The sequence below is a fragment of the Durio zibethinus genome, chromosome 10 (assembly GCF_047325235.1).
Source record: "Durio zibethinus cultivar Kanyao isolate XHJ-2024 chromosome 10, ASM4732523v1, whole genome shotgun sequence".
In the NCBI taxonomy this organism is placed as follows: Eukaryota; Viridiplantae; Streptophyta; class Magnoliopsida; order Malvales; family Malvaceae; genus Durio; species Durio zibethinus.
In genome coordinates, this window is record NC_143171.1 from 9654230 (window position 1) to 9682090 (window position 27861).

The 27861-nt window shown below is 32.2% G+C and overlaps 1 protein-coding gene across 1 annotated transcript; it reads left to right on the top strand.

Moving 5' to 3' along the window:
- The first annotated feature begins 3782 nt into the window (after positions 1-3782).
- LOC111292245 (3-dehydroquinate synthase, chloroplastic-like) lies at positions 3783-6671 on the top strand. Its single transcript, XM_022884518.2, has 8 exons — positions 3783-4328; positions 4432-4582; positions 4684-4851; positions 4938-5164; positions 5445-5568; positions 5985-6047; positions 6121-6264; positions 6351-6671. The coding sequence occupies exons 1-8, from the start codon at positions 3979-3981 to the stop codon at positions 6480-6482; spliced, it is 1359 nt and encodes a 452-aa protein (XP_022740253.2). The 5' UTR covers positions 3783-3978; the 3' UTR covers positions 6483-6671.
- Positions 6672-27861: the final 21190 nt, after the last annotated feature.

The window sequence follows — 27861 nt, forward strand, 5'->3', positions numbered from 1 at the left end:
GTATATATTTTATATAACAGCATATATAAATAAATTTGCACATAAATACTTATGAAGATAACTCTTTTAAATAACACATAAGATAATTTTTTTAAAAAATAAAATAATTTTTTAAAATTATAAATTAGATAATTTTAAATTTATTTAAATATCAAAATTATTCAAATTATGATTGAAAATCAAATCAATTTAGATATATATATATATATTCTAAAATTAAAAATATGAAATTTGGATTTTATTTTAATAAATAATTTTATTTTTTTACCAAATAACTTTATTTAAAAAATTATTTAATTATCAAAATCTTTCAAATATGTTTAAAAATTAAAAAAACTAAGTTTATCCAAATCTTTCAACAATCTTTTTAGCATGATTTAAAATTTTTTATTTAAAAAATTATCTTTTTAAAAAATTTACATAAGAGATTAAAAATTCAAACAATTTTATGTAAGATTTTAAAAATTTTAAAAATTTTCATCTTAAATCTTTAAATAATAAGATTATCAAAATGATTATATCCATTTGGACTCTAATTATCAAATTTATATTTCAAATAAATGCAAAAAATTTAATATTATCTTTATCACTTATTATATCCATTTTAAATTTTAAAAAATTAATTTAAAAATTATCTATTTATTCCTAATTGCCACTAAAAAATTCTTTTACAAATTTAAAACAACAAATATAATGTATTATACATCAATTTTTTTTATTTTTTCAGTAACTTTTTTAAGGTATATTTTATTATTATTGTAATTTTTTTTGTTTATAAATTTTTTTTAATATATATTTTATTGTTATTACAGATTCATTCTTATGAAAAATATTTTTTTCATTTATTTTTTTCACATATTTTTCATCTTTTGTATGATAATTTAGTCAAGATTACTAAAGTGAAAATGTGTTAATACTTTTTTATTATTTAATTTATCATTCAATAATATATATTTTATTTTTTAAAAAAAGACAATTTATTTTTATTTGATATAATTTTATAGGTGTATAAATATTATTGTAAACAAAAAATATCCAAAGGAAAGACATAATTTTTTTTTATGTTTTTATAAAGTTTATTTTTTAATGCTAAATCAATATATATAAATTTTGTATATGTTATACATTTTAAAGATTTGAATATAATTTTAAAAAGAAATTAATTTATATATTTATATATATTCATATTAAATAAATAAAATTATTTCGTATATCACACGGATTATAATTTAGTTCTATAAATAAGCTTATTAGATTAGGGAGAAGATAATCCAAGGAAAATAATATATGTTAAAATTTTTAGTCTTAAAATAGTCAAGGGGATAAACAAAGAACCAAGTAAACAATGGAAGAAATATTAGCTAGACTTAACAACTCAGAACCTCTGTACAATCCTCTTGCTCTTGGTTTAATTAGCTTATAAAACTAAAATAATTTGGTGACATGCTAATACTTAACAAAAATGCTAAAATGTTATGTAATCACAGGTGATATTCAACAAGTATGAGATTTAAATTTTAATATATATATATATGTCATTTTTATATTTTTAATTGCGGTCCTATAAAAAAAATCCTTTTTGCATTTAATAAAATAATTTTTTGGTAAGATAAGGGCATTTAATCCCTTCACTTATCATATATTTTTCAATAAATTTCTAATGATATTTACAATCATGTAATATCAAAATACATGCATGTTATGCTCAAAATGTCCAAAATTTCACCACCTAATGGTGTGTTAAGTCTATTCACATAAAAACTCACTTCCTAATGTATAATTGTACATGACATATAGATGGATGCTTGCCAAATTTGATGATATATAGTTTTCAAATAGTCTTAAAAAAATAAGTTATATCATTAGTCACACAATTATAATTGTGTTTTTAAAATGATTATTAGTTGACAAAAAAATTATTAAACTATTAAATTTTTTATTTTAATCAATTAAATTTCAATAAATAATTTTTTTTTATTATCCAACCGTTAGTCTTTAATAATGTGTTGATGTAGCAATGTCGTCGTAGTTATTATGTACCGCATAACATTATGACATCAACAAAATATATATTTTTTAAAATTTATAATATCACATCGATAACATTAATATATTGAATAATATGATAATGTTACGTGACATTTGACAGTTAAAATTGTAATGTTACATGAACACGTTAATAAAAACTAACTATTAAATGATAAAAAAAATATTTAATTAAATTTCAATGACTAAATTAAAAAATTTAATAGTTAGGTGGCCTTTTATCCTAAAACATAAATACATGTTAAATGCTTGAATTAAAATATTCTTTAAATAAGGAGTAATATTATACATAAATTTTTTTTTTTTGAAAAAAGTGACAGTAACAGAGTTTTGTTTTTTTTTTTTTTTTTTTTTTTGGATAAACTTCATAAATGTATTAATCATATGATTAAGAGCGGATTGAAAATGCCCTGAAATTTAAAAAATAAAATTTAATTATCTTATAATTTATTTTATTGTATTTTTATCCAAAGTTATTACTTTTTTCTTTTTTTTTTTTTACTTCTTTTTCATCGTTACTTCATTCTCTCTCAAAAATCGAATAAATTATTTCTCTAAAATCAGATAAATAAAATTCTCCATCCATCCATCTTGATATGAAATCCAACTGAACTTTTTTTTCATCAAAACTGCAAGGCTAAGTTGAAGTCGAGGAGTTTTATGAGACTCAATGTTGCCAATACCATATATCACCACCCGCAATTTTAACTCAGATCCCAAAACCCCGTGAAAATGATCCAAAACTTTTAGGCTTTCAATTTGATCCAAGAAAGTCAGAAAAAAACTAGAGTTTTCAATTCTTTTCATACAGATTTGTATCTTGTGCATAAGCTTTGATTGCCTCTTCGGATCGATCTCAAGATTGGTTGGAACCCACGGTTGTTGTTCTTGTTGTTGTCCATTTGCTATTGTTATTGTTTGGGAATTCTTTCTATGTCTACCCCTATGGGTAAAACAATTGACCACTTTTCATTTTGAGTATGATTCTCAAGGGTGACAACTTTTACATAAGCAACCATTTGCAAAATAAGGATTCTCTCTATCTTCTACAATCCAAAATTGCTTTTTTCTCAAAAACAATTTAGTACAACCACAATTAAATCTTGGAGAGTAACGGGTGGTGCAAGATACTGCATCAACTGTTGGTAAAAACTTTTCTCCCCAATTGTGAGAGATATTGTAACCATTATCATTATAGTAAAAATAGAATCTTAAATCAGATGTATATGTAGAAGTTTAGTGGGAGGAAAACAACACAAATACACAGGTAAGACGTGCTTGCATTTAGCCATTCCAAAAGTTGAATTACATTCTATCATTTTCTTTTTTTCTTCTCCAAATTGATTTACAGAGTCCAAAAGCTACTCATCTTGCATGCAAGCATGCAAGATAAGTAGCTAGATAAACAATGATTTGGAAATTTTCATTTGTTTTGTTTTAAAGAGAGAAAATAAATTGATGATGAAAAAAAATAAAAATATAATATTTTTAATAAAAATATAATAAAATAAATTATAAAATAATTAAATATCACATTTTAAATTTTACGAACACTTTCAATCCGTTTTTAATCACATAGTGTATATATATATTTTTAATCACATAGTATATACATACATATATATATATATATATGAAATTTACCCTTTTTTTTTCTAAAAAAAAGCAAATAGTAGTGTTAAACTCACGAGAAATTAAACGTAAATATGAAAATCAGCACACGCACCACCAACCCTCAATATCTCACGAAACGGGACCCACCCGTTTCCAGCATCGTCCTTCACCAACAACTTCCCGTCTCACCTACCCACAAATCTCTCCTCCTTTTTCTTCTTCAGACAATGTTTCTTCCTTCCCCAAAAAACAAATCAGAACCTCCCTCTTCCCTTCTCGCCTAACCCCCATCCAAAACCCGAACCCGAAACCCGCCCCATGGCATGCACGACAAACGCTTTCTTTCTTTCTCTCTCATCCAAGCCCAATGCCAAGTTGTCGTCTGACTTCAGCCCCAACTCCTCAGACTTTTTTGTACGGCTTAATAAACCCGCCAAGGTTTCTCTCCGCAGTTCGAGTTACGGTGAGTTGAATCCAGGACGAGTTGCTTTGTCCAGACAGAGTGGACTCAGGGGGAGGATTTGCTCGAAGGCGACCAAGATGATGGATCAGTCAGTTGGTGAAAAGAGCTCCAAATCTCCCACTATTGTTGAGGTGGATTTGGGCAACCGGAGCTACCCAATCTACATCGGATCCGGGTTGCTTGATCAACATGAACTTCTTCAAAAGTTAGTTAATTCATTCATTTGGTTTAGTTTTTAGCTAATTTTTTGCAAAGATTATGCTAAGTTGTTCGCCGTATTTAGTATTAATGGATTGTCGTTTTGATAGGCATGTTAATGGAAAGAAAGTTCTTGTGGTAACTAACACTACAATTGCTCCTTTATATTTGGATAAAGTCGTTGATGCTTTAACAAAAGGAAACCCGAATGTTTCTGTCGAAAATGTGATATTACCTGATGGAGAGATGTATAAAAACATGGTGGGTTTTCCTTTCTGTCTTTTTTGTTAATTAACATTTTGATTTTGCGACATTGTTGCTGTTAAACTCAATGGAAGTAATAGTAATGATTGTGCTTATAGGACACTCTCATGAAAGTTTTTGACAAGGCCATCGAGTCGCGATTGGACCGGAGATGTACATTTGTTGCTCTTGGAGGCGGTGTGATTGGTGACATGTGTGGTTTTGCTGCTGCCTCTTTTCTTCGTGGTGTTAATTTTATCCAGATTCCTACTACTGTTATGGCACAGGTCTTTTGGTACACATGGCTTATTTATGTATAATCATCACATTGTGTGCAAACATATCATGTTTTTGACTTTGTTATTATACACAGGTGGATTCTTCGGTTGGGGGTAAAACTGGCATAAACCATCCCCTCGGGAAGAACTTGATCGGTGCTTTCTACCAACCACAATGTGTGCTCATAGACACAGACACATTGGAGACATTGCCAGATAGGGAACTGGCATCAGGTTTGGCTGAGGTTATAAAATATGGGCTCATCAGGGATGCTGAGTTTTTTGAGTGGCAGGAAAAGAATATGGAGAAATTGATGGCAAGGTATGCAAAACTTATTGAAAGAACTGTAGTTAAACATATGAATAAATTGGAGCTTCTTTTGAAATGCGAAACTGAGAGAACTTTTGGTGAGAATTGAAATTCAAAATGGTGGTTGTCAATTTGTCATTTCAAATCTTCTTACTGGTGTGCATTGTAATATTTTGGATGTGTATACCTCTTCTTGTCTACTCCAAGCATGGATATTATACTCTGGTGCTTTCCTTATTATTGCAAGCTATATTTCTTCAAGCTGTATGTAATCTGGTGTTGATCATTACAGGGATCCTAATGCACTGGCTTATGCTATAAAGCGATCATGTGAAAACAAGGCTGAGGTTGTGTCATTAGATGAGAAGGAAGGTGGATTGAGGGCTACACTGAACTTGGGTCACACATTTGGTCATGTAAGTTTTATATGTGTGCTACTGGTTATATTACATTTTAGCATGCAAAGGGAATGTATTTTTTTCATTGTTGGTGCATTCATATGCATTTTTTTCTCTTTGCTTCTGAGTATAACTTACTGAACTGAAGTTTTATAAAGTATCCTTGATCTTATTTGGAGTTTAGGTTATGTGACTGCATGGTATGAAATCCCAAAAATGAAATTGTGAAATGGTTGTAAAATTGTATAATAATGAAGTTACTCACAACTTGATGTTTCATGTTGTACCAATTATACTCTTTCCTTTTGGTTTGAGGATGGGGGGTTATTTTGTGTTTAGTTTTGTTGGAAATTGTACTTAGTCTTAAAGGGATCTGTATTTTCACCAGATTGTAAGAACTTTTTTTTCGCTGATGTCTTCATATTTCTTTCCAGGCAATCGAAACTGGGTTTGGATATGGACAGTGGCTTCATGGAGAAGCTATTGCAGCTGGCATGGTATTTCGTTTGTTATTGCATTTTGTTATCCTCTTTCCTGTCTGTACTAAACTTGATTGTGTGCAAAACTCAGGTCATGGCTGTTGACATGTCATATCGCCTTGGTTGGATTGACAGTTCAATTGTCAAACGAGTTAGTGACATCTTACTGCGGGCTAAGTTACCCACTGCTCCTCCTGAAACCATGACTGTGGAAATGTTTAAGTCTGTCATGTCGGTAAGAGAGCCAAGTTTTATTTGTTCTGTACATCTCAAATTGCTTTCTCTAACACTTGACGAATAAGTTTTATTTGGTTATGGCAGGTTGATAAGAAGGTAGCTGATGGGCTGCTAAGGCTTATCCTTCTGAAAGGTCCTCTTGGCAATTGTGTTTTCACAGGCGAGTATGATAGAAAGGTCCTGGATGATACACTATCTGCATTTTGCAAGTTGTAATTCCAGATTTACACAATTATTCTTCCAGATCCTTGGGTCGCGTATCTTAATGCTCATGCTAGTAATTTTTATTGTACTCTAGGATTCTTTCTTTTCTTGAGCTTCGTTTGCAAAAGGCTTATACCCAGTTGTAATGTTAGTATTTATGGTGGTCAATAAAAAAAACAAATATGCTAAAGTATTTTTGTATCATTTGATTTAATTATTTGCTTCTCTCTTGGATCGCCATTTTCATTCAACTATTTAAATGTGGTTTAAAGGTGCTTGGAAGGAAAAGACACTTGAATTTTACCATTTGAGGAATTTACACAACAGTTTTGCATTCGGGGAGGATTCGGATGGAAAGTAATGAAATGGAGAGAGGAATTATTGATTTCCCCTGGATGTTACAGTTTCTGGTACTTTAGTGCTGTTACTCATCAAGAAAGCTGAACATTTTAGATCAGATCTAGGATTTCAGACAGTTAGACACAAGCCTGCAAGGAACACCCTCAGTTTATTACGTCACACTCGTTTCCAGCCCCAAGCAACCATCATCATTAACACTAGTAAAGAAACGAGTGCTGCTAGAAGCACTAGGTTTGGTATTTCTATCGTAGCATCCGTCTGAGAATAACCACTCAAATTTGGGTTCAATCCAATATTTCTAACCATGATTTTGTCTGTTCCTAGAATTGCTGTTCAAATGCCAAATTCAGTCCATTCTCTAATATTGTACAGAAATGGAGGCTCATCCTTAGCCAAAGAGACCAGAAGAGTCTGAAGCATTCACTGTCATTCTACTTACTGCCAAGTCTAAGGGATAAGGAAAAAAAAAAAAAAAAACACCAAGCAAAATCAAATACTAGTAACATTTGGTTTGGGAGCCAATCTTGGATGATTTTGTTGTGTGCATTTAATTTACTAGGCTATTCTTTGAATTTTTCTGGTTCTTTTTTTCTTTCTTAAATTTCCTACTCTCTATCTCTTTTTTCCTTTTTTTCTTAAAATCATGCTTTCTCACTTTTTCAATTTATGTTTTAAGATGATCTGTACGTCCGTTATAGGCATGAAAGTTTCCTTTTTCCTGTCTAGAAAAAGTGACCTTTTCATATTCCTTTGAAGAAGATGATTTTTTTTTTTCTTTTAAAACTAATATATCGTTACCAAGGTATAAAGAGCTATAATTGGGTTACTTGACTACTATTGCCTATAATAGTTTCTAGCCTTTGTTTGTCAAAGTTTTCTAGTCTCTAATTAAGTTCTATAAAAATAGATAAGTAAGCTTGTAGAATTATTTGAATTAGGATCTTTTGAATCAATAATCAAATCTGTCGGGTTTGGGAGTCATTAGATGAATTTGAAAAAAATAAAGAGTTACCAATAATATTTTTTTATTAAGTGTGAATGATCACTTATTAACACTTATTTCTTTAATAAAATTTTAAAATGAATTAAAATTTATTAAAAAAATAATTTTAGGGCCTACAAAATATTTTAGATTTGAGAATTAGTTATGTATGAAAAGAGATTAATACCATCACAGTACTTATTTAAACCGTATCAATTAATTATATGTTATCCTTTAATTTTATCAAAATTATCTTAATTTGTTGTTTAAAAATAATTTTTTTAACTTCTTTTTATTTATCACAATTTTTTGGTTTTTTATTATTTTTGTTAATTTTTTATTATTCTATTTTATTTGAGAAAAATAAATTAGAATTTTGGCATTAAAAAAACTCTTAAAATATTTCAATATGTTAGTAATATTAAAAGAATTCTTTCACACCTAAAGATTTCTTATATATCGTTACTTGGATTACCTTAGAATTTTGTTCTTGAAAACTTGTGTTTATTTTTTAAAAATTTGGTGATATGCATGCAATGCAAATAATGAGATGTTGGTCCAAATATTTTATTTACTCATTTTTTGGATAAAAAGACTTCCACTATGTTCTTCCACCTATCTTTAGCTAGCTCTCTTTTAAAAATTTGGCTTTGAATCTCTTTCAAAGTCTCCAACATTGAAACCCTATCTTTTTCTAGGCTTTTTTCTTTTTTGTGGGCTCTTTTGTTGTTACTCCTCGAAAGGGGATGAGAATTGTTGTTTGGCTTATGGCGTGTTAAGGCATTTGGTCCTCTGGCAGAATGGGTTTGGTTATTGTTTGATGATGATGGGTTGCGTTTGAGAATGCAATGGGGGTGAAAAAGATTGGATGATAGTGTTAATGGGGATTGATTTTTGGTTTATAAGGATATGGGCTTGTGATTTTTAAGTAGAGTTTTTTTTTATTTATCAAAATTGGCCTCATTTTTTAGTTTTGTGTTTAGGGTTTAATATGATCGATATTGAACTATTCTTTTAATTTCAGCTGCCATGGTGGTTGTCTGAGGTGGTAATATAGGTTAGGGTGGTAGGGAGGCTGGTGATGGATGGCTGGTAGGGTGGTTGGCCAGCATTTAGGTGGTGTCTTACATGACACTTACTACCAATTTTGCAAAACCCTTATTTTTTTTTTTAATTTGTTTCAATTTTTTAACTTTTCCAAAAAAAATTTTATTTCTTTAATTATTAAATTTTAATTAATAACTTTGGGTCTTAAATTACAAATTAGGCTTTGGGCTTTCAAACACAACCAACTTGGACCGAATCATAAACCTAGAAAATCCAAAACAAAGTTCAATTAAGCTTAATAAATTAAGAAGTTTGAATCTTTAATCAACCTATCTCAACAATTCATAATTAAATTGACTTTGTGAAAATTTGGGTGTAAGCTAGAATATTGAATTAATTTAGAACATGAAATCACTAATCCAGACAAAATTAGGTGTTTACAGTTATCTCTCTTTATATATTATTAAGAATCAGAAATAGGATAAAGAAATAGGCAATAAGTTTGTCCAAAGTCAACAATTCAATGATTTTTTAAAAGTTTTTTTTATTTTGTTTTGTTTTTTTCGAACTTTATATATTTTTTATTTTTTGCATTTTTTATTTGATTTTTTTTAATTCTTAAAAAACTCCTCTCATTAGAGATTCTATAACTTTTAAAAATAAATGTAAAATCTCATTTCATAAGAGATTCCATAACTTTTCAAAATAAATCTAAATGAAACTTAGATATCACCATTAAAAAAATGAGATAACTTCGAATATTACTATCGAAGAGAAATTCGAATATCACTATCTAAGAGAAAATCCAAATGTCTTCAGCTATCACCACTGAAAAAGACTTGGATATTACCACCGAGTAAATACAGATGACTTTAGATATCATCACTCAAGAGAAAATGCAAAAGTCTTCGAATATTATCATCGAAGAAGACTCTGATATCACCATCAAGAGATTTTAACGAAATTCAAACTTGAATACTTGGATATTACCATTGAGTAATGTTAAAAAAGGCTCAGATATCACCACTAAGAGATTTTAATGATATTCAGATTTAGATATTCAGATATCACCATCGAGTGATTTGTAAAAGGTTGGATATCATCATTGAGAAAATTTTAATGATATTTGTAGATACCCCATTTTGTCCGGGGTCCTTTGTCAATTAAAATCGGTCCAAGTTCGATTGTAAATTTTTTATTTCATATTTATTATTTTTTAATTTTTATCTTATGGTCTACTTATTGTTTTTTTTTTTTCTATCTTCATTATCTGATTTTTTTTTTTTAAAAAGATTGAAATTAAGTTTGATGATGATCAAAAAGGATAATTAGATGCGAATCTTTAGCATTTGATGATTAAGTGGAATTGAACTGAAACTCTATAAAAAACAGCATGGTTTTATAAATGAGGGGGATTCACAGTTTGAGAGAGAGAGGAGAAAAGATAGAAAAAGAATCCGAATAGGAGAGGGGAGGTAGCAAAAGAAAAGGCCAAACAGAAACCAGGAAAAAGGGGATGAGCGAAAGAAAATAGGGAAGAACGGGACGTGAGTTTCTTGGAGAAACTTATACAAGTTAAAGAAACTGCTTTTCTTTGTTCTCATGTTAACCAAAACAGCCCTCATTTTTCCTCCTATTTACCACCTTTGCCACGGCCACCACCATCAACATCGTCACATCATCAATCTCCGTATTAAGATAGCAAGGCTTCCTCCCTTTGAAAGCCCCTGAAAATCGTTCGCCCTTTCAGAACCCACCCGTGAAATATTTTGTGAAGTTTACGTGGCAATGTTCTAGTGCCTCGATTGTTCTTGAACCCTGGTTGGTACTCCAGAACTTAGCGATATCGTCAACAACGACTATATCAAAGTCTAAATAAATGTACTACTCCTTTGACTCCTGTGTGGCTAGTTCACAGTTCTGAAAACGTTAAGAATCTCAAGGTTGAGTGCTTAAAGAAGGAGTTGGGACACATTTCAAAGTAGCTAGCAGATCTGAAACGAGAGTGTTCATAGTTTAAGAAGGAAAGAAATAAGAAGGATCAGCTTGCATTTGTGGATTCAAAGAATGAAGTGAACGTTGCTAATTTTCATAGGTCGAGGGACGATCATCCGATGTAAGTATAGCAAAAACCTCTTTTCATTTAGTTCTCTTCCTTGTCTTCATGGAACCATCACCAGATTTTGAGTCAGGGAACTCTCAGGCAAGGGAACGTGAAGTTGCTGGCACCAAGAAAAAATTTTGAAGAGAAATGACTCTCTCTTTAATACAAGTATCCTTTTTTATTTTAATAATCTGGGGTCTGGAAATTACAGTGCTCAACAAAGGAACAGAAGCAATAGAAAACGACGGGGAAGAAAAATGGGGAAGGTGTATAGTATTTTACAAGAATTAAAGCCAGCAATGGTGATGGCAGTGGTTCAAACAACGTTTGTTGGAATGAATGTGCTGTACAAATTGGCAGCAAATGATGGAATGAGCTTGAGGATTATCACTGCCTATAGATTCTTATTTACGGTTCCTGTCATGGTTCCTCTTGCTCTCCTTATTGAAAGCGAGAAGGACAGCAATAGAACACGAGAGCAACTGAAGAAACGTAGAAAAATAGCAATACCTCTAGATCTGAAAGAATGTTTTCCTTTCCTAACCATGCGGAGGTCGGGGCTGCATAGGTAGCATGAGAGGCAAGGAGGACTAAAGGGAATTTACACCAAGCTCGCGGTTGTTGTCGTGGTACTTTTGATATGCACACTCTCGCTTTTATTTTCGGTTACAATTAGTAGAAATCGCGGATTTCTCCAGCCTTCTGAGATTAATGTAGAAGAACTTTAGGAAAGTGCCAAGGCTAGCGGCTGGAGGCCATCATCTGCTCCAACCACAAATGGTGGGCTTTCCATGCTTATATATTGGCAAGGTTACTACGGGTCAACAAATGGTCTTCCTCCACAGCAGCAACCTTTACTCCGACTTCCACCTGGCTTGCCAATGCCACCTTTCATGCAGCAATCTATGCAATATCTAGCCATGAATGTGTCATTACCTGTTGCAGCTTCTAACTTGCTAGCTTCTCAGTTTTTTGAAAACAGTCAGTTGCTGCCACCCTTTGCTCAGAAAAACGTGGAGACTGTTCGTGTGTCATCTCCAGAATTGACGTTAGCACCAGATATCTCTGCATTTATTCGAAGAAAGGTAGCTGCCTATCCTATGTTTGTGATGATAGAGAGGAATACAGTTAGCAAAACCAACTTCAAGACAGGCTCACCCAAGACCTTAAACCCGAGCCATTCACTAATCAAAACCAAGTTGGAACCCATTCAAGAAACAATTTAGGTCTGATTCAGAAAGTTGACTTAAATTGGTTTTGATCCGGGATTAAGCTCAATTTTTGGTAAGATATTTTCTTTCCTGTTTTGATTTTTTTGGTTGTAGCATGTCATATATTCACTCATATTATTTTATGTTTCATGATTTAAAAACATTGGTTAATAATAAAAATAATAATTTCAAGAAAAAAATATTTTTAAGGAAAAGTTGAAAGTATCAATTTTCCTTAAAAATAAGCTTTCCAAAAAATATTTTTAGGGAAAAGTTGAAAGTATCAATTTTCCTCGAAATTAAAATTTTCAAAAAATATTTTTGAGGAAAAGTTGAAAGTATCAATTTTCCTTAAAGATAAAATTTCAAAAAAAAGTTTATCTAATCATTTTGGTCGTTTAACTTTGTGCATCATTTTCATTATTATATGTAACATTATGCATCAGCATCACTTTCATTTCATCCATGAAACTAACTATGTTATTTGTCTAATTTTATACATCTACATTACTTTTATGATCATGTTTTAACACAATCATTTACATCCATTTCATATTAGATTTCATTCAGAAAAATATACATTTCATTCGTGCATCAAAGCATCATACATAAAGCATAGCATAACATTACTAATTCTAAGATATGGTACTCAAGGTTCAAAAATAGCTCTATCTAGCGAGAACCCTACCCATCGATACAACACAAGATCCAGAGCAAAACAAATGGAGTAGAAAAATTCTCATAAATTTGAAAAGATAGAAAAAGCACAGGAGAAGATTGAAAGTGAGTTGAGCAAGATTCTGGATGCTCTTAATAACCTGAATAAAGGAAAAGGAGTCGAAGAAAACGCAAGCCAACAAGTTCCTCCATTGCAAGAAGTGGTTGACCCTTTATATCCTCCAAGTTTTAGCCCACCTCAAGCCCAATCTGCTTAAGAGGTTCCACCGTAACACTTCACATATCCAACATATCCTGGAATACCGTCAGCTTCCAACCCAGGGCATTATAATAGCTATGTAAATCCTATCTTTACTAAAAAGGCAGTAGAACCAATTCCTGATCTAAATGATTTAAAAGAGAAGGAGAAAGAAAAGATAAGAGTGGAAACTTAAGAAAGCTCTAAGATTAGTATGCTAGAGCAAAGGCTACAGGTTATGGAAGGATTTAGTTTTTATGGGTCAGTTGATGCTACTGGGCTCTGCCTAGTCCTTGATGTGGTCATTCCTCATAAGTTCAAAGTACCAAAATTTAAAAAATATGATGGTACAAAGTGCCCCAGAACTTACATCACCATGTATTACCGAAAGATGGCAGCTCATGCTCATGATGAAAAACTCTTAATGCATGTCTTTCAAGATAGCCTTACTGGCTTTACGGTAAGATGGTATGTTCAGCTGGACAGAACCCACATTCGCTCTTGGAGCGATATGGCACATGACTTCATCAGTCAATATCGACATATTATCGATTTGGCTCCTGATCGTTTGTCTTTACAGAATCTGAAGAAAAAGGTAAACGAGTCTTTTAAAGAGTATGCTCAGAGGTGAAAGGATATTGCTTCTCAAGTATAACCTCCTCTGACTGAGAAGAAAACTACAGTGCTGTTTGTTAGCACTTTAAAACCTCCATATTATGAAAAGATGATAGGAAATGCAACGAAAAACTTTACTGATGTGGTAATTTTGGGAAAAATTATTGAGAGTGCTATAAAAAATGACAAGCTAGAAGGAAATGAAGCATCTAGCAAGAGAGTCTCGAAGAAGAAAAAAATTGAAGCTCAGGCTGTGAGCTTTGATAGACAGCAATTTGGAGGCTATCAACCCTACTCACCACCAGAATATCTGCCATATTACCTTACTGTAAATAACACTTTTCTTCACCCATACCAACCATTTGCACAATCACCATACCCCCAAACATATCAAATCCCTCATAGACCTCAAAATACCATGTGCAGTCCTAACGATCAACCTACCTCAAAACCTCAAAATCGCCAAACTAACCCCATTGATAGTTCACGAGAGCAACGAACTACCCGTGAGAAACCTGTGTTTGACCCAATTCCAATGACTTATACAAAATTATGTAAGAAGCTTTACAACAGTCATTTGATTGCTCCAAGTAAATTGGAACCCTTCAAGCTACCTTACCTCAAGTGGTATGATCCCACAGCCCACTGTGACTACCATTATGGGATTATCGATCACTCCACCGAAAATTACACCATTTTGAAATACAAAGTGCAACGGTTGATCAAGTATGGAATGATTTGCTTTGATACGGGAGGGGTGACTGCATCAAATGTTAATGAAAATCCTTTACCGAATCATAATGTGAATGCTATAAGTGAAGATGAAGTGGGGCTTAATCAAGAGGAGTGGGTTCGCTTTTGTCCGTCAGATTATAAGCTGAATAATTAGAGTGCTATCAAGATGCCTGTGACTTTTAAGACTAAAACAATGTAATTGTAACATCTCAATAGCTATTGCCCAAGGCATTGGGATGATCTTTCTTGTTTGGGCCATTCATCATTTATTATTAATAAAAATTAGGAAGGATGCATTTTCATTCATTTCTTTTTGTGTCTTCATTGTTTCTATCTTTCCAAGCACATCTTGCCAACATATCCCATTTCATTCAATTTCAGGTCTTTAAATGAACATGAAGATAATCATGATAACAATAAAGAGGTTAGCTTTGAGAATTCAATTAACACTGATGAACTTGACAATGAAGAGAATTTTAAAGAATATGTTATGCCTCTGAACTTAATGAGATTGATTGAACAAGAAAATAAGCCAATTGAGCCTCATCATGAGGTAGTGGACTTAGTGAATCTGAGAGATGAAGAGAATAAGAAAGAGGTCAGAATGGGCACTTCACTTTCATCAGGAGATAGGCAACGATTGGCAGATCTACTTCGAGAATTTGTAGATGTATTTGCTTAGTCTTACCAGAAAATGTCAGGGCTGAGTACAGAGATAGTGGAGCACAGATTACCTCTAAAGCCAGAATGTAAGCCAGTTTAGCAGAAACTGAGACGGATGAAGCCTGAAATGCTACTAAAGGTTAAAGAAGAGGTGAAGAAACAATTTGATGTAGGTTTTCTACAAGTGGTTAAGTATCCAGAGTGGGTAGCCAATATAGTCCCAATTTCTAAGAATGATAAGAAAGTATGAATGTGTGTAGACTATCGAGACTTGAATAAGGCTAGCCCAAAGGATAACTTTTCTTTGCCTCATATCGACACACTGGTAGATAACACGGCTAAGCATTGGATTTTTTCCTTTATGGATGGTTTCTCAGGGTATAATCAAATAAAAATAGCTGCAGGTGATATGGAAAAGACTATTTTTATGACTATGTGAGGAGTTTTTTGCTATAAAGTCATATCTTTTGGGTTAAAAAATACTGGGGTAACATATCAAAGGGCCATGGTAACACTCTTCTATGACATGATGCACAAAGAGATCGAGATGTATGTAGACGATATGATTGTAAAGTCATATGAGGATGAAGATCATGTCACCAGCCTCAGAAAGTTATTTGAGAGGTTGAGAAGATTTCAGCTCAAATTAAACCCAACCAAGTGCACCTTTAGGGTAAAGTCAGAGAAGTTGCTAGGCTTTGTGGTCAGTGAAAGAGGAATTGAAGTCAATCCAGATAAGATATGGGTCATTCAAAATCTGTCACCTCCCAGCACACCAAAAAAAGTTCGAGGTTTTTTGGGGAGATTGAACTACATTTCTCGGTTTATCTCTCAGCTTACTTACAAATGTGATCCCATATTTAAGCTTCTCCGTAAGAATAATCCTGAGAAATGGAATGAAGAATGTCAAGAGATGTTTGATAAAATTAAGCAATACTTATCGAACCCTCCAGTATTGGTGCCACTTGTTCCAGGAAAACTATTAATTTTATACTTAACTGTATGTAAAAATTCAATGGGATGTGTGCTAGGACAGCAAGATGAGGCTAGCTAAAAAGAGAGAGCTATTTACTATCTGAGTAAAAAGTTCACGGAATATGAATCCAAGTATTCTTTATTGGAGAAAATATATTGTGCATTAGCATGAACTGCCAAAAGACTCAGATAGTTTATGGTCTATCATACTACGTGGCTCATAACGAAACTGGATCCAATTAAGTATATCTTCGAGAAGTCTTCTTTATCTGAAAGAATCGCTAGATGGCAAGTAATGCTCTTAGAATATGATATTATATACGTGAGCCAAAAAGTAATAAAATGAAGTGCTATAGTAGAATTTCTTGCAGATCGTGCTACTGAAGAGTATGAGCCAATGAAGCTGGATTCCCTGATGAAGACCTAATGACTATTTTCCAACTGGAAGAAGGGGAGCATGGTGAAAAATATTGGAGAATGTACTTTGATGGAGCTGCCAATGCCTTGAGGCATGGAATAAGGGTAATTCTGATCTCTCTAGAAGAACAATATTACCCTGTAACAGCAAGGTTAAATTTTAATTGTACAAATAACATCGTTGAATATGAGGCATGTGTCATGGGCTTACAAGCTGCTATAGATAGAAGAGTGAAAGTACTGAAAGTGTTTAGAGACTCAGCTCTAGTTATATATCAGTTAAAAAGAGAATGAGAGACGAGAGATTCAAAACTTGTTTCATATCATAAGTATATTCTAGAGTTGACAAAATAATTTAAAGATATCCAGTTTGACCACTTACCTCGAGAAAAGAATTTGATTGCTGATGCATTGGCTACTCTGGCTGCAATGATTCAAATTAATGATAATACCGACATTCAGCCCATCAAGTTAGATGTTAAGGATATACCAGCTTATTGCTCTAATATATAAGAAAAAGAGGATGGAAAGCCCTGGTATTATGACATCCTACAGTATATTAAGGATCAACAGTACCTAGTTCAAGCAATAAAAAATGATAAAAGGGTCATCCGAAGATTAGCTATGAGCTTTTTCCTAGATGGGGATGTTCTGTACAAAAAAAATAGGGATCAAGTATTATTGAGGTGCATAAGTAAGATTAAAGCGAGGAAAATCATTGAAGAGGTGCATGATGGAATATATGGGACACATACCAGTGGACATATGATGGTGAGACAGACTATGAGAGTAAGATATTACTAGTTAACGATGGAGAATGATTGCATTGATTATGCTCGTAAATGTCATAAATACCAGATATATGCTGATAAGATCCATGCTCTGCCATCTATTTTACATGTTATGGCACCACCATGGCCATTCTCAATGTGAGACATGGATGTCATTGGTCCAATCACCCCAAAAGCTTCTAACGAGCACATATTCATTTTTGTGATGATAGATTACTTCATAAAATAGGTAAAGGCAATATCATATGCAAGTGTGACACACTTTTTAGTTTGTAAGTTCATAAAGAGAGAGAATATTTGTAGATATAGACTTTCGAAGAAAATTATTTCAGATAATGCCAAGAATCTAAATAGTAAGATGATGCAAGAAATATGTGCTCAATACAAGATCAAGCATCATAACTCGACATCATACCGTCTGAAAATGAATGGGGCAGTTAAGGCAGCCAATAAGAACATAAAAAAGATTTTAGAGAAAATGATCGAGACTTACAAAGATTGGCATGAGAAGTTGCCATTTGCATTGCATGCATATCGAACGTCAATTCGTACCTCTACTAGGGTAACCTTATTTTTTTTTATTTATGGGATAGAAGCTGTACTACCAGTGAAAGTAGAGATCCCCTCTTTAAGAGTTTTAAAAGAAGTTGAGTTGGAAGAAGCTAAACGGATTCGAGAACGTTATGAGCAGTTAAATTTCATAGAAAAAAAGAGATTGATTGCACTGTGCCATGATCAGCTATATCAAAAAAGAATGATGAGGGCTTATGATAATAAGATTCAGCCCCGTTGCTTTCGAGAAAGAGAGTTGATCTTGAAAATAATTCTCTCAATCCAGCACGATAGTAGAGAAAAATGGACTCCGATTTGGGAAGGATCGTGGTGAAATGCATTTTTTCAGGTGAAACGTTGATACTGACTGAGATGGATGGAAATGATTTATCCCATCCTATAAATTCTGATACTGTGAAGAAATACTATGCTTAAAAAAATGAAAAAATAAAAAAATGAAAAAAAGAAAAAAAAAGTGAATGAAAAAGGAGGACTCAAGGCGAAAATCCTAAAAGGATGGTTTGAGTCATAGGGGGTTGTCTAAGTTGAAAACCTGAAAAGGCAGCTTAGATAAGGAGAATACAGCATCGAATTTAAAAGTTCGCTAACATGGAGGCTAGCAAATTCAGAAGAGTTCCAAGTTGTTAAATACATCAAAGGGTTGGGTTTTCAAAAAAAAATTTTGAGATGTGTTATCATGATTATCTGATTGTTCATTTTGGGCTTTATCCCCATACTTATCATTGTAATTCTCCCTTGGCTGAAATTAGCCAACATTTTACTAATAAAAGATATTCTATTTCATTTTTTGTGTCTTTTTCTTATGACTGTTTCTCAACCATTCGTATTCTTTTTTTCCTAATACCCCACCATGGAAGAAATGTGCAAATGCATTCTTACTTTTTGAGTTTGAAATAATAATTGATGAATGAATAACAACATGAAAGATTTTTACATTACATTGAATAAGTCAAGAGTGATAAAGGTAAAATCGAGATGTTCAGTTCTTGATTAGGACATTGAATCTGAGAAGAGATTTCTTACAGGAAGAAAATGAGTGGAAGAGACAATTAAGAGCTACACTAGCTCGATCTTAGAAGAGCAGTGTAATTGGATCTTTGAAGAATCAAAGGGCTTGATGCCTAAGAAAAGAGCTTGAAAAACTTGAGTACCATACATTGAATAGGAATTAATTGGCCAATATTTGCATAGCATGCATTGAAATTCATATGCATTGCATAGCATATACTACTTTTAGGAAAGTATAGTATATAAATTCAAGAAGCAAGGATGTTCCAACATCCCACATAGAGAAGACAGACGTGAAGATATTTTCAAATTTGAAAAGAAACTTGTCAGGTAAGTTCCTAATCCTTGAAATATGATGTCTTTTGGTATCATGATTGATTTATAAGACCTTTGGGCATAATCTCCTGAAATTCCTTCAAACAAAATTTTCAACTCCTTTGGACATGATTGTCAAGGAGCAATTTACTTTTCAAAGTCGTGGTGCCTCTGTTTAGAAGAGCAATTTATTTTTCAAAGTCGTGGTGTCTCTGTTTATATGAGCAATTTATTTTTCAAAGTCGTAGTTGCCTCTATTTAGAGGAGCAATTTACTTTTCAAAGTCGTGGTGCCTCTACAAAGAGGAGCAATCTATTTTCCAAAGTTGTGGTGCCTCTGTTTAGAGGAGCAATTTATTTTCCAAAGTCGTGGTGCCTCTGTTTAGAGAAGCAATTTATTTTTTAAAGTTGTGGTACCTCTATTTAGAGGAACCATTTACTTGCCAAAGTCGTTGAGCCTCTAATTAGAGGAGCCATTTATTTTTCAAAAGCCATTGAGCCTCTACTTAGAGGAGCTTTGATCAAAATTTAAAAAAAAAAATTACCTCTGTTTAGAGGAGCTTTATTTATTTTTCAAAAGCCATTGAGCTTCTGCTTAGAGGAGCTTTGATCAAAATTTTTAAAAAAAATTACCTCTGTTTAGAGGAGCTTTATTTATTTTTCAAAAGCCATTGAGCCTCTACTTAGAGAAGCTTTGATCAAAATTTTAAAAAAAAAATTTACCTCTGTTTAGAGGAGCTTTGTTTATGTTTCTCAAAGTTGTTGAGCCTCTGCTTAGAGGAGCTTTGATCAAAATTAAAAAAAAATCTAGTTGAGTCTTGAATGGGTGTCTACGTCTTTGTACAATTTTTGTTTCACAGAAAATGTGCAAAGAGGGGCAGCTGTAGACACCCCATTTTATCCGGGGTCCTTTGTCAATTAAAATCGGTCCAAGTTCGATTGTAAATTTTTTATTTCAGATTTTTATTTCATATTTATCATTTTTTAATTTTTATCTTATGGTCTACTTATTGTTTATTTTCTTTTTCTATCTTCATTATATGATTTTTTTTTAAAAAAAGATTGAGATTAAGTTTGATGATGATCAGAAAGGATAATTAGATGCTAATCTTTACCATTTGATGATTAAGTGGAATTGAATTGAAACTCTATAAAAAACAGCATGGTTTTATAAATGAGGGGGATTCACAGTTTGAGAAGGAGGAGAAAAGATAGAAGAAGAATCCGAATAGGAGAAGGGAGGTAGCAAAAGAAAAGGCCAAACAGAAACCAAGAAAAAGGGGATGAGCGAAAGAAAATGGGGAAGAATGGGACATGAGTTTCCTGGAGGAACTTATACAAGTTAAAGAAACTGCTCTTTTTTGTTCTCTTACTAACCAAAACAGCCTTCTTTTTTCCTCCTGTTTACCACTTTTGCCACGGCCACCACCACCAATATCGTCACATCATCAATCCCCGTGTTAAGATAGCAAGGCTTCCTCCCTTTGAAAGGCCCTGAAAATCGTTCGCCCTTTCAGAACCCACCCGTGAAATATTTTATGGAGTTTGCGTGGCAATGTTCTGGTGCCTCGATTGTTCTTGAACCCAGGTTGGTACTCCAGAACTTAGCGATATCATCAACAATGACTAGATCAGAGTCTAAATAAATGTACTACTCTTTTGACTCCTGTGTGGCTAGTTCACGGTTCTGAAAACGCTAAGAATCTCGAGGTTGAGTGCTTAAAGAAGGAGTTAGGACACATTTCAAAGCAGCTAACAGATCTGGAACGAGAGTGTTAATAGTTTAAGAAAGAAAGAAATAAGAAGGATCGGCTTGCATTTGTGGATTCAAAGAATGAGGTGAACGTTGCTAATTTTCATAGGTCGAGGGACGATCATCCGATGTAAGTATAGCAAAAACCTCTTTTCATTTAGTTCTCTTCATTGTTTTCATGGAACCATCACCAGATTTCGAGTCAGGGAACTCTCAGGCAAGGAAACGTGAAGCTACTGGCACCAAGAAAAAATTCTGAAGAGAAATGTCTTTCTCTTTTATACAAGTACCCTTTTTTATTTTAATAATCTGGGGTCTGGAAATTACAGTGCTCAACAAAGGAACAGAAGCAATAGAAAATGACGGGGAAGAAAAATGGGGAATGTGTATACTATTTTACAAGGATTAAAGCCAGCAATGGTGATGATGGTGGTTCAAACAACGTTTGTCAGAATGAATGTGCTGTACAAATTGACAGCAAATGATGGAATGAGCTTGAGGATTATCACTGCCTATAGATTCTTATTTGTGGTTCCTGTCATGGTTCCTCTTGCTCTCTTTATTGAAAGCGAGAAGGACAGCAACAAAACACGGGAGCAACTGGAGAAACGTAGAAAAACAGCAATACCTCTAGATCTGAAAAAACGTTTTCCTTTCCTAACCATGCGGAGGTCAAGGCTGCATAGGCAGCATGAGAGGCAAGGAGGACTAAAGGGAATTTACGCCAAGCTCGTGGTTGTTGTCGTGGAACTTTTGATCTACACACTCTCGCTTTTGTTTTCGGTTACAATTAGCCGGCCTTCTGAGATCAATGCAGAAGAACTTTGGGAAAGTGCCAAGGCTGGCGGTTGGAGGCCATCATCTGCTCCAATCACAAATGGTGGGCTTTCCATGCTTATATATTGGCAAGGTTACTACGGGTCAACAAATGGTCTTCCTCCACAGCAGCAACCTCTACTCCGACTCCCACCTGGCTTGCCAATGCCACGTTTCATGCAGCAATCTATGCAATATCTAGCCATGAATGTGTCATTACCTGTTGCAGCTTCTAACTTGCCAGCTTTTCAGTTTTCTGAAAACAGTCAGTTGCTGCCACCCTTTGCTTAGAAGGATGTGGAAACTGTTCGTGTGTCATCTCCAGAATTGATGTTAGCACCAGACATCTTTGCATTTATTCGAAGAAAGGCAGCTGCCTATCCTATGTTTGTGATGATAGAGAGGAATACAGTTAGCAAAACCAGCTTCAAGACAGGCTCACCCAAGACCTTAAACCCGAGCCATTCACTAATCAAAACCAAAGCCTTGAGTTGGAACCCATTCAAGAAACAATCTAGGCCTGATTCAGAAAGTTGACTTAAATTGGTTTTGATTCAGGATTAAGCTCAATTTTTGGTAAGATATTTTCTTTCCTGTTTTGATTTTTTTGGTTGTAACATGTCATTTATTCACTCATTTTATTTTATGTTTTCATGATTTAAAAACATTGGTTAATAATAAAAATAATAATTTCAAGAAAAAAATATTTTTGAGAAAAAGTTGAAAGTATCAATTTTCCTTGAAAATAAGCTTTGCAAAAAATATTTTTAGGGAAAAGTTGAAAATATCAATTTTCCTTAAAAATAAATTTTCAAAAAAAGGGTTTTGAGGAAAAGTTGAAAGTATCAATTTTCCTTAAGAATAAATTTTCAAAAAAAAAAATTTTTGAGGAAAAGTTGAAAGTATCAATTTTCAAAAAATTAAAGTTTTCAAAAAAATATTTTTGAAAAAAGTTGAAAGTGTCAATTTTTTCTTGTACAAAAGCGATCATTTTTTTCCTCTTTTATTTCTTTTGAATTTTCTTTAATGTTAAATAATCCGACGATGGAGCCTCTGCAAATGAAACAGTAATTTTCTTGCATACTCCTAAGGTGAGGGAATTTTCTGCTAAAAGTATTAGAGTCAATTGAGAATAATTTCCAATAACTAATTACTTGGTAAAATTTTAAGGCTCATTGGATAACACAAATTTAAGCTGGTACCATCTTTTGATGGGCGTTGTGAGGGTGCTATAACCTTTCTTACACATAATCGAACTCCCGAACCCTGTTCTGGTTAGTAGACCCGAACCTATTCTTTTAGGGACCCTTAAACTTAAGTGTTCCCTAAAAAGACAGATTCTTTAGGTGGCCAATCACACCTAGATAAAAAAGATTGATGGCGACTTCTTAAGTCAATGTCTAGCGATAGATCTCCGGATCTAGACGTTATGACAATATTCAAACATGAATACTTGGATATCATCATCAAGTGATTTTGAAAAAACTCAAATATCACCACTGAGAAAATTTTAATGATATTCAAATATGAATATTCGGATATCACCATTAAATAATTTTAAAAGAGGTTCGGATATCTTCGTCAAAGATTTTTTAATGATATTCAAATATAATTACTTGGATATCACACAAAGTAAGTTTTAATGAAAAGCTCGAATATCATCACCAAGAATTATTTAATAAAAATTCTCATCGAAAAAATAAAATTCAAACTTTAATACTCAGATATCACTATCGAGTGGTTTTGAAAAAGGCTTAGATATCACTATTGAGAATGTTTAATGAAATTGCGATATAAAACCTTATTTTTCATTCTACTCGTCTTCATTTTTCTCAATTCCTTTCTTATTCTTTCTTTTTCACAACTTCGAAATACTTGAATTTTCTCTTTCGTTTTTCTTAAGGTTTTCATGATTGACAAATTTAATTACACCTGAAGGTGCAAATGCCAATGTTCCTATACAAATGCAAATGCCACAAACATGTATTAATCATTTCTTATGCAAATACCCCTCATAAAAATACAAACATAAATATCCTACTAATAATGAAAATGTTTTTTCTTTAATAATGCAAATGCTCTTTGTGAATGTAAATGCAAAATTCATTACCAAGGATGCAAATGCTAAAAAAAAAAAATCCTTTTGTTTGCAAAATTCTTTTCTTTTCAATTTCTAGTCATTCGATTATTCCTCTTTTCTCATCAAATCATTTTTTTTATTTTCCAAAAAGATTTTCCTTTTCATTCATTTACATCTTTCCATCTTTCTTCCTATTCCTTCATTTATTTTCCTTTTTGTTTCCCTTATGATTTTTTTTCTTCTCAACCAAGGTGTATTGACTCCTTTTCACTTAAACTTTCTATTCACTGAAACTTAATCATGCAACGTACATATGATTAGTGCTAACTTTATTCCCATAACAAATTGAAGGAAACAAAACAACTATGGTCTTGTTACTTAATCAACCATAAACATTTTTCATACCAAAACAAGCATGCCCTTTTTTTATGTTTTCTTGCCCTATATCATATACACTTGTTCACTTTTTCCACAAGAAAATGATCTCATTTAATCTCACCAAGATTGATTTTTCCTTTTCTTTATGAATGAAAAGAATAAAAAAGAATCGATATATATTTTTCAAAGATTGATTTTTTAATAAAAATAAAAAATATTTAATTTTGTAAATAAGAGCTCTCTTTGCATTGATGAAGTCTTTATTAGAAATGACTTTTCTTTTAAACCAAAATTGATCTCTTTATTATTTACAGAAATGCCTAACAAATAACTCAAAATTGATCAATAAAATTACCCTACATGATTAATAAAAATGAAATATTCCAAAAACATGACTTTCAAGTCTCTCAAGAATTGGTGTTTACAATTAGAAATGAAAAAGGTGACAATTTTCATTTCAAATGGATTGAATGGTTCAACATGCCAAAGTTTCTATTCATTGAAGAAGGCTTCACAACTTGAGGGGAATGAAAGGGATGTATACTTTTCCTTCTAACCTCACAAATGAAATATAAATTTTTCTAAAAAGTATGGATCCCTTAAAAAACCAAATATGTTTGACACTTTCTTTAGTCTCTAAGCATGGCATTTTGATTGATGGTAAAACCAACTATAATAGGTTCAAAATTGTAAAAAGTCATTTAGAAATGGAAAAAAAATGCTCAAATTTATAAAAACAATCATTTTAATGGATTTCAGGGCATCAACCTTCTTAAAATTTTTAAAAGTATCAGTTTCTTCATACTAGCTTTTTTTACTTATGTTGGCATTCAGATTGGCTTCAAAGTTGTCAAATTTATTATAGACTGCCTTTTTAGAGTTTTCACCTTAAAGCCCTATTTTTTTTTATAATTATTCCACCATGCACTTTAAAATTCTTATTTTATCCAAAATGAGTCGACAAATCTACTAGGTATCTTAACAATATAAGAGAGCAAATGATTCACAAATTTTATGATGGTTCCTTAAAGAAAGGCACTTAAATTTAAGCATTTATGCTTGATCCAATATGAAATTTTTTAAAGACGTAACATAGGCCAAAGTTCAGGGTTTTCAAAGAAAAAGATAAATAGGTACAAAATAAGTGTCTAAAGGTAATCAAACTAAGAATCATTTCCTATAAAGGTTTTTTTCAGGGGAAATTTGTCATTTCTTTTCTCAAATATTGCCATTCCATCGTATTATTCATCTTTTTTTTTTGCATGTTATTTTTTTATTTTCTTCTTTTTACTTTTCTTCGCACACTTTCACTTTTGATTTAATGTGTTCAAAACATTTTAAGAACTCATTTATTAGACATTTACCCCTCAACACATAGGGTTTTTTTTTTATATATATATATTTGGAATATGACCTCACCATGCATGATTCATGAATATATTTCTTTTTTCCCCTAATGTGGAGGGTAATTCTTGGTCAAGGTTCATTAAGAAAGAAATCATTAGATTCAAAAGGGTAGCAAGTGGATAATTTTCTTGTTTGTGAAAGGATGGTGGAAGATGGTTATTTGTTTTCTCAAACACAACTGCTTACATTAAAGAGTAATTCCATTTAAGAAAATGAGTTTAAAAGAAAGGCTTTTCAAAGTTTATTTTTTTATTTTCTTGTTTTTTCTTTTTATTTTGAGTTCTCTATTTTTTCCCTAGTTTCTTTCAAAAAATTTTGTTTTTTGTTTTTTTAGGTTTTTTAAGTCTTTGCATGGATTTATTCAAATTTTCAAGTGTATGATGTCACAATCATTTTTTTTCTTCTCTTTTTCTCTTTTGTTTTCATATGCCCACATAACTTACACATAATTCACTTCGCCAAACACATAATTCATGAAAAATGTCCCATTATAGTGTGCCTTTTCAAATGACAATCATGTTGATGAGCTCACAATGAGTCTCAAATGGTTTGTGTCATTCAACAAAAAAGAGGGTTGTGGTACAAATCTAGTGGTTTTAAGGGTAATGGGTGATTTTACTTTTTTGGTCGATTTACCCCAAAACATGAGATATTGTAGGGTGATAATTAAGCCTTTGTATGGTCAAGGCCATTTGATGATATTTCAATGATTTTGGTTTTGGTAGATTTGACACTATAATCTTGACATATCAAATTAACCACATTTATATTCTTAAAAAAAGTTCAATTTTCTTGATTTTCTAGAAATAAAAAAATCTTTTTATCTTTTTTTTTTTCAAATTGATTATTTCATTGTTCATTATGTAGGAAAAAATTATCATTTCTTTATGATCAAGTGAAAATAAGGTTCATCGAATTCAAATATGCGTTTCTTGAAAATTTAAGGCTCTTGCCTCATTTAATGGTCTTGAAAAGAAAAATTGTGAGGCTATTTATGAGGGTTGGTTTATTTCTGATAGTAATGACTAATTTTTTCAAGACTCATTTTCACCTTTCATTAAAAATTTTTTTATTATCTTTTAACACAATTCATTTCATTTTTTAGGATCTTGGTATCAAATTAAGTGGGATTTCATTTTCAATTGAACATTTTATTTTTCTCAAAAAAATTCTAAAAATTCAAAATTCATAAATAAAAAAATTTTAGATCACAAATCCGTAAGGTAATTTAGCATGCCAAAGTTCATTCATTCAAATATCCAAATTAAACAATAACTCACATCTTTAAACAAAGAACATAAATTGCCCTTGAATTACACGTTACCCTTTACCATAAAAGTCAAACATTTCTTTAAATTTCCCAAATAGCTTTGAGTGTTAGATTTTTTGAGATTTCACCATTTAGATTGTATTTCTGGCTTATTCCCACTGACAATTCAGTTAGATTCTTCATCCAACTTTTTTTTCATCCTTAAAGTCTAATGCTGTAGCTTTGATAAAATCTCTAACCTTGTATTTCAATTCAAAGCAGTCTTTGTTGAGTGTCCATAATTACTGTTATGGTAATCACATCGTGTATGAGTATCATACCATCATGGGTAAAGAAGTTTAATAGTTTCCATATGCATAGGCATCGAAAGGTTTTTTCTAGATTAGCTGGGATAGTAATTCAGAGTAAGTCATAAGAATTGATTTGATCTGACTTTTCACTTGCTTTCTTCGTAATCCATTTGGCTTTTTGTCAAGCCTTATATTGGTTTGACGGAGGGTGCAGTGTTAAGGCTAAGCATATAAACAAGTGTTTGGGGAACAGACATTGGTTGAAAAAATGGTGTTGGTTTGGTTGATAAGGATAGTGAGTAGATACTACATGGGCTTGAAACATTGGGTTATGATAATCTAGGGTGAAACTTCTAGATTACTATCCTCCACAACTCATAACTTGAGCTATACTTTTTTCTTTCTTAGGTACACTATTCTTTTTCCTTGGGTGGTCTTTATTTTATCAAGCTTATTATTCTTAATAGCATTTTCAATAATCTTACTAGAGATCACCATGTCAAAAAAGTTTTTGGTGACATTCTGAATCATTTTTTCATAATAAGTAGTGTTCAAAGTGCTAATAAATAGAAACGTGATTTTTTTTTCATTAAAGAGTGGCAAGTACTTGAATGGTCATATCTCTCCATCTTAAAACGTACTTCTTAAAGCTTTCACTAACTCTATTCCCCATGTTTTATAAAGAC